The 8,055-nt window shown below is 39.1% G+C and overlaps 1 protein-coding gene across 1 annotated transcript in view; it reads left to right on the forward strand.

The window, feature by feature from the left end:
* LOC111865186 overlaps positions 1 to 8,055 on the forward strand; it is a 72,885-nt gene that overhangs the window by 33,409 nt on the left and 31,421 nt on the right. The window contains exons 10-11 of the mRNA XM_023853007.2: positions 5,707 to 5,850; positions 6,665 to 6,740. Coding sequence (XP_023708775.1) covers positions 5,707 to 5,850; positions 6,665 to 6,740 — 220 coding nt within the window. The remainder of the gene's footprint in view (positions 1 to 5,706; positions 5,851 to 6,664; positions 6,741 to 8,055) is intronic.

Below are 8,055 nucleotides of genomic sequence, written 5' to 3' on the forward strand. Positions count from 1 at the left end.
TTCCGTTCCCGAGATACAGGGCGCTCATATTATAAGGCAAGGTTATAAAACCATCTTTTAAGATCATTTTAGTGAAAGTTTCATGCTTCAAGGCGTACCATTCACTGCTCAAATTCTAAACAAACTGCTTCCATTGCCGAGATAAAGGGCGCTCATATTATAAGGTAAGGTTATAAAACCACCTTTTAAGATCATTTTAGTGAAAGTTTCATGTTCCTATCTCATAGAATTTAAGAACAATGATGAATAAATCATTTTCGAGCAAAATTTAAATGGCCGGCTGAATATATTACCACCGGAGAGACGGCCGCGGAATTTAAATGACCGCGCAAAAGGGTTAATGTCAGAGACCAAGTATCACATCCATACAGAACCACAGGCAGAATTATAATTTTTTGTATGTTCTAATTTTTATGTTTTTGGACAACAGACGAGAAGACAAAAGGTTCTGGACTGAATGGAAGCAGTCATTAACCAAGTTCAATCGCCTCTTAATTTCCTCCTAAATCAGTTTTCAATCTGTTATCGTTATTCCCAAATATCTGAACTGTGCCACATTTTCAAAACATCTGTTTCCTATCTTTATGTCATGATTTTGCCCTGCATTTTGGTGATGAGACAGTAACATATACTTAGTTTTCTCTGTGTTTACTTCTAGACCAACCTCTTTACTTACATCAATCAAAGTTTTTGTGTTTTTCTTTATGGTATCTACATTATCACCTAGTAGATCCACATCATCGGCATAGACCAACAGCTGATAGAGCATCTCCTTATTTTAGACCATTCTGAATAGGAAATTTATCAGACAAATGTTTACCTGCACGGATTTTACTATACGTTTCATTTAAACACATTTTAATCAACCTAACTAGTTTCATGGGTATCCCAAACTCTATCAGAATATTGTACAACACTTCCCTCCTAACTGAATCATAGGCTCTCTTGGAGTCTATGAATAGCTGATGTACTGTCTCATCATACTCCCATTTTTTCTCCAATATCTGATGAATGCAAAAGTTCTGATCTGTAGTTGATCTGTTACATCGAAACCCACACTGATGATCCCCAATAATTTCATCTGTACAGGGTGATTCACGAAGTTTTACCCCCACTTAGGGATGGCATTCCTGAGGTAATTTGGAACAAAAAATGTTAATATACTAATGGTATCCAACTCATAATTAAAGAGATACAGTAATTTGAAAACTGGCGAAAAATATTTTTTCTTTGAATTTCAGTCAAAACAAATTAGAAATACAATGCAAACACTTTTCAAATCATTAATGTTTTAGGAAAGAAGCATTCTAAAACCTTTTTTTTCCCCCAGTTTCTTAATTTTGCATTGTGCAACATTTTTCATCGATTTTGTGTTACAAAATTACATTATTTTCAGCATCCCATTCTGTAAACATACCAATGGTTGCATATCACACCCTTCTATCAATCTGTTTCCTTTAAACTGTAGTGCTTTAGAAGACAACTGGATTTACATAAGATTTTCGAAACTGTCTCCCTGCACGTCAACACAATGCGTCACACGCTTATGAACCGCTCTGCCTATCTACCTACGCGCAACATTCAAACCGGTCTACCTTATCTGCTGACATAGCTGACTGGAACATATGGTCGCCCACGCTGAAGCATAGCGCTGCATTCACAGTGATGCGTTTCAAAAATCTATTGTTACTCCACAACTATTGAAAATCGACCACAAGTTTATAAGGAAATTTTTCAGGAAATAACACCAGAAATGTGTACCATAAGCTGAGGTAAAACTTCGTGAATCACCCTGTATATGGACTTAACCTTGAAAGAAGAATATCGGACAAAATTTTATATGAAGTTGATAGCAGTGATATCCCACGATAATTACTACAGTCAGTTTTATCACCCTTCTTGTGAACTGTAATGACTACAGTCAGTTTTATCACCCTTCTTGTGAACTGGTACGATAATAGACCCCTTCCACTGATCAGGCAATTTTTCCTTATGCCAGATAGAAGTAATTAGATTGTGGATCTTAGAACGTAATATTTTGCCTCCTGCTCGAATAAGTTCTGCCAGAATTTGATCACTACCTAGCGATTTATACCGTTTCAATTTTGCAATAGCACTTTCTACCTCAAATGGGCTAGGATCAGGTATTAACGTCTCAGCTGTATGGATATCTGTCTGCCTAACAGCACTGTGACTGTGACTGTGGACCTGTCGTCTGACAGATTACTGATGATGATGATAACAGCACTGACCCTATGTACATTCAATAACTAAGAGAAGTAGTTCCTCCACCTATTCAAAATGTTGTGGGAATCTGCAAGCAGATCACCGTTCTTAGACCTTCACGAAGTTACTGGCAGGTTGCTAACCCCTCTTAAAGTCATTTATTCCTGTATACATGTCTCTAATGCTTTTGTTCTTACTGTTCATTGTAAGCTCATCACTTTGTCTTTAGATATTCCCTCTTTTTATTCCTGAAATGCCTGCTGGTTTCACATCTTATATTGTTCAGATTATCCCCATTTACTTTGGTTGGATCCTGTAACCACTGCAGTTTGGCTTGTTTCCTGTGGTCTAATAATTCTAAGCATCCTTTGTCAAACCATGGCTTGTGCTTCTTCAGTTCATAATAACCTAGATTCTCTTTGGTTGACATTTTTATATTATCTCTAATAGTGTCCCAAGTTTTATTAACATCCACCTCAGTGTTTTAAGTTTTTCATGGCCACGAACCTATTTGAAGTTTCAACACAATACTACTCCTTACCCTCTACCTCATTTAATTTCTTGAGATTGAACCTCTCCATATGAACTCTGTGTGTTGTTTGTTTGCTCACTGCCAGTCTTTCCCTAACCTTGGCCTCCACCAGGTAGTGGTCAGTATCACAGTCTCCTGCCCTGAATGATCGGACATCAAGTATACTTGAGTGCCGTCTCCTATCTATCAAAATATGGTCGCTCTGATTGTGTATCTTCCCATCAGGAGATGTCCAAGTAAATTTATGAATGTTACGATGTGGGAGCATTGTACTTTTGACAGTAAGATTTTTGAATATGGCAAAGTTTACTACTCTAACTCCATTATGATTACTAATTTCATGCAAACTCTCATTCCCAATTGTTGGTTTGAAAATTTCTTCCCTCCCTACTTTGACACTGAAATCTCCTAACAAAATTTTCGTAGGGTATTCGGGAATTTATCAAATACATGTTCTAGTTCTTCATAGAACCTGTCCTTTGTATCATCAATTTTATCTTCTGTTGGTGCATGAAAATTCAGGATGACGGTATCACACCAGTGACCTCTTAGTATTATACAGAGTGTTCCTAAAAGAATGGTGGGGTTTTAGATACGTATATATTTCGTATTTCTTACCGCGTAAAATCATAACATGTGTCAATCTGAAGCTTAACTGTCCAAATTTTATGTACATCCATCAAAGTGCCTCTGTGTATGCACCTTTCGTTACCCGGCACACATCAATGCGATAGTTGAATTCCTGCCGCACCCGCTGCAACATTTCAGGTGTGATGGTCTCCACAGAACGATTGATTCTGTTTTGGAGATCTTGGAGCGACTGGGGCAATGGGGTTACATAAACCATGTCCTTCATGTACCCCCACAAGAAGAAATCACATGGAGTTATGTCCGGGGATTAGGGTGGCCACCGGAGAAGGGGGCCATCTTCACCTGCAGCACATCCAATCCATCGTTGCGGAAGGACCAGATTAAGCAAACCTCTCACAATGCTATGGAAATGTGGGGGGAACACCGTCCTGTTGGAAAATGTAGTCATTGGAATCATTGGCCAGTTGTAACGATTTTCTTTGGCTTCTCTGATACATCTCCCTCACTCTTTCCACATCTGCATGTGGCACACGTGGCCGCCCAGAACTCTTGCCTTTACAGCCATCCACTGTCCACAAACTGCAGGTACCATCTGCGAATGTTGTCTCCATGTGGCGCCTCCTTCTGAAAATGTACACGAAATTCATGGCGCACTGTAATGATGGATTTAGACACCTCAAATCTCAGCACGCAATAGGCCTTCTCCTGCTGGGTCACCATCTTACATTTCACGCCTCCTAACTGTCAAAAATGGAACTAGGAAAGAGCGCGATATACAAAATGAAAATTTGAGAGCCGCGTTATGAGTCCGTATATGTTTTGCTTTTCATCACCAAAAACTGACAGAGATATAGGGCAATGAAACCCCACCATTCTTTTAGGAGCACCCGGTATATGACATCCTATCACGAATGAACTCTACCCTCTTAACTGCTGATACAATTCTCTTATGTACAAAAACCCTGTACCTAATTCATGAATTTCATTCCCCTTTCCATATAAAATTGTATATTCGCCTGCTGGTTCGATGACACCTCCGTCCCATCTGACCTGCTCTCCCGCTAAATCTAACTTATATTTTAAGATTTGTTCTGCCACTGCCTGAGCATACCTGCCCTATATATACTTCTGACGTTCCACGTACCGAATCTCATGTCCATACACTAACACACATAATAAACAAAATTCTAATAGAAGATACTTACATGTGCATAGAAGGTACTGCATAGTAATGACCAAAAACCGTGATATGGAAGCACAGCAGGTTCCTTATTTATAATTTATATTTTTAAAACACCTGATGATGACATATAGGTCAGTGAATAACTTACAGAAAGACATGCTGCACGTGAGAATGTGAAACCATTTGATACTTCATGGTTGTAGTGAGTAGTTCTTTGTGGTATATTTTGCAATGCTACCAGTGTCAAATAATAGGAAGATGGATGAATCTTGAACTGGAAATGTTTTAGAAAGGAACAGTCACTGCCTAATTGAGGTACTATCTTCTCAGCATTTACTGGGAGGAACTGAGTAAACCACAGTAAGCCTCAATCAGAATAGTCTGTGGCCAAGCCAAATACAAGTGTAGAGCACTACTGCAAGATGAACTTGTTCATTTTGAGTGCACATGTTATGTGGGTTGGCATTCCACCAGAACCATGAGGCTGGGGGTTAGTGCCTGGTCTGGACTGTTAGCAGCGGAGAACAGGCAAATGTGACCAGACACTCACCTGTCCAAATTATTTCAACATGAAGATGAAGTCGGTAGGTTTCTGTGAAGCATCAGCAGTTCTAGCCACTTCTGCATGGTGTGAAGACCCAAGAATAGGAGCAGTATCAACACTAAACCAATCATAAAAACCTAAAATTAGTTTCAGTTTGCCAGTTAGGCTGGGGGCACGCGGTAGCATAGTTGGTTGAGGTACTGTACTACAAGCTGGAAGGTCGTGGGTTTGAGTCCCGATGAGGTGGATTTTTTTTTTTCAATTTACCTAATCCTTCCAGCTGCACTATGGCCTTCTGGTTGACTCAGTCTCTGACAGAAATGAGTACCAGGAATCTTCAAGGGAGGTAAAGGGTGGCTGGCACATAAGGCTGATAGCCTTACCGCCATCTCTGAGCTGACTGTCTAGAAAATGTGAGAGCCTCAACGTCTCACAACTCTATGGGCCTCCACAGCCTGTAAGAGGGACAGCTTTACCTTGCTAGTTACCCCTCTTGTCATTTTTTGAGCTTCTTGTTTTTTCAGTTTGAATCTGACCATTAAAAGTCATTGCAGTTAAAAAGTTTATTTGGCCTATGTGTTATATATATTTTTTTTAATTAGACAGAATTGCTGTTACTATCTTTTTCAGTTAAACTAACATTGGACTGGATTCGACTTGACCCCAGTGTTCTGCTAGATTCAGCATTTACAAGTCGACTTCAGATCTGGCCCAGTCTTTGTAAACTGCTTAATGGACTCCAGCAGTCTCTGACTGATTTCACTGCTGACAAATGTAAGTAACAAAGTCATCATCATCGCTGTGTGTCATAGTTGCTGTCACGTTGCACTGTCTTTCATCCAGTACTCTTTTCGTGGGTCTTCCTTTGTTCCTTGGTCTAAGTTCTTATGTAAGTGTTTATATTTTATAGCTTAATAAATGAAGCACTATGCCAAGGAGATATATGGGGGGGGGGTGGATATATAGCTCCATGAATTCTTGACCTTGACACCAGATGTAGGCGAGTGGTTAGTCTCAGCCCCTGATAACCATCAGATAGGAAGCTGGGTGGGCTCCAGAATTGGCCTGGATACCGTGGGGAAGGGAAGAATATCTTGCTCCTGACGGGAATTGAAGCCAAATTCCTTGGCCTTGAATCTGGTGGCATATTGCCATATCAGTTGAGCTGTCCCAGTAATTTTAAACATGGACGTGGTAAAATGCTTTCACTCACATATATATGAGGGCATCAGGCATGAGTGAATGCTGGATCATGGAAACAAAAGCAAATGGATTATTTATTTAACTGAAGGTTTCGGGCAAACAGGGAATGAGACTTGTTAGATCATAGAAGAAATGAGGACATACTAGAAGAATTAAAAACAGAACTCTTGTTGAACAAAATTTCAAAATATAAAATGAGCCAGATTCTGTATGTTGGCAGAATTCATAGAGGAAGACTTCCGAAACTACTATGAACCCCGTGAATCAGTGAAGAATGAGGCTGCAATGGGTGTACCAGTGACCAGACTCCAAAACTTCTAGCTGATGCTGAAAATGCTCTGCCAGTGTAATTACAATTTTGAAAGAAGTGTTTTACATATTTCAGGTAGCTACTTGCCTCTTCCAGAGGACAGAGATCTCCAAGGATTCATACCATTGGAGAAATCATTCAGTGATCTTAGGTAAGTTCTCAGTGAATTAGAAGTAAACTTTTGACAGTTCCTTGTTTTATGTTTTAGAGAAGAAATGTATTCAGACCTTCTTATGATATATATTTTTTCCCTTCTGTATTAAGTTCCTGTACCTCACAGTTTTATTTCCCGTGTTTATATGCCTGAAGTGTGTAACTGATTTTACGTTTTTAATCTTAAAGTTTAAATGTATGGAAGGAAAAACTGACTCTAAATTTTCAATTGTATTCATGCTGTGCCCCCAAGACCTCCTCAAGAGAAAGCAGCATAAATATATTTTCCTCCCTGTATTTTCTTCATTAATTTCTTCAGTACATACTTGCAGATCTTATCACTTTTAGTTGACATCTTGGCACAGAAAGTCTGAGTCCTCCAAATAGATATGTAGTTCTTCCTTTTTAAATACTGAAGACCAGCACAGTAAACATCATTGTGACCAGTTCATGGTTGGAACATGCTGTCAGTACAGAGTAGTGTCAGGGAGAATTCAATAGTACCAGTCACGTTTTGGTGCTTTTCTGCTACTTGCTGCATGCCATGAGTCACATAGGACAGATAGTCAATAAACAGTGCAGCACAAATAAACCAAAGTGTAAGAATTTCAGAATGCAAAACCAGTGTATTATTATTAAACGAAGAGAAAATCACAAAATATAGTAAGAAATACAAATGAAGAAGTGACTAACACAAATGAAGCAAATTATGACTAGATAGAAGAAGTTGTGCATACTCTATGAGAACAAAATCGAAGTCTCATAGGAATGAGATGATAATTTGGAAAAGACCCTCCTTTGTCACAAACTGCGTAGACAGTGTAGGATTGGAGGCTCTGCATTGCTACCTGCTTCACGCTGGTCTCTTGCATGGCTTGTTCTTCAGCACGGAGGAAGGAGGTGTTTTGTTCCTCCAAAATGTTGGTTGACTTTCAGTGGACAACACAGCATGTGAAGAATACCACTAGCACTATACTTACCAGTAGTTCTGAGCGCTGTGTGAATGTATAGAGTGCAATAAACCTAATCATCCAATACTAAACCCGTCTATGTGTCACCCCTACACGTGACAGTATATTGAGGCTGAACTGTTGCAAAGAAGACTTCAGGTATAGTGTTTAATTTTGACGCTAGATATTTATCCATGTTCCCTTTTAGATCCCTGCATTATACTTATCTATAAGACACACTTCAGCCTCAAATAGCGTCAATCATACTGTTCCCAACCTCAGACAGGGCTTTTACTGTATTGAGCTAATGTGGTAATATGCTTCATATTATTATTATTATTATTATTATTATTATTATTATTA

Source organism: Cryptotermes secundus, unplaced genomic scaffold (genome assembly GCF_002891405.2).
Source record: "Cryptotermes secundus unplaced genomic scaffold, Csec_1.0 scaffold745, whole genome shotgun sequence".
NCBI classification, from domain to species: domain Eukaryota; kingdom Metazoa; phylum Arthropoda; class Insecta; order Blattodea; family Kalotermitidae; genus Cryptotermes; species Cryptotermes secundus.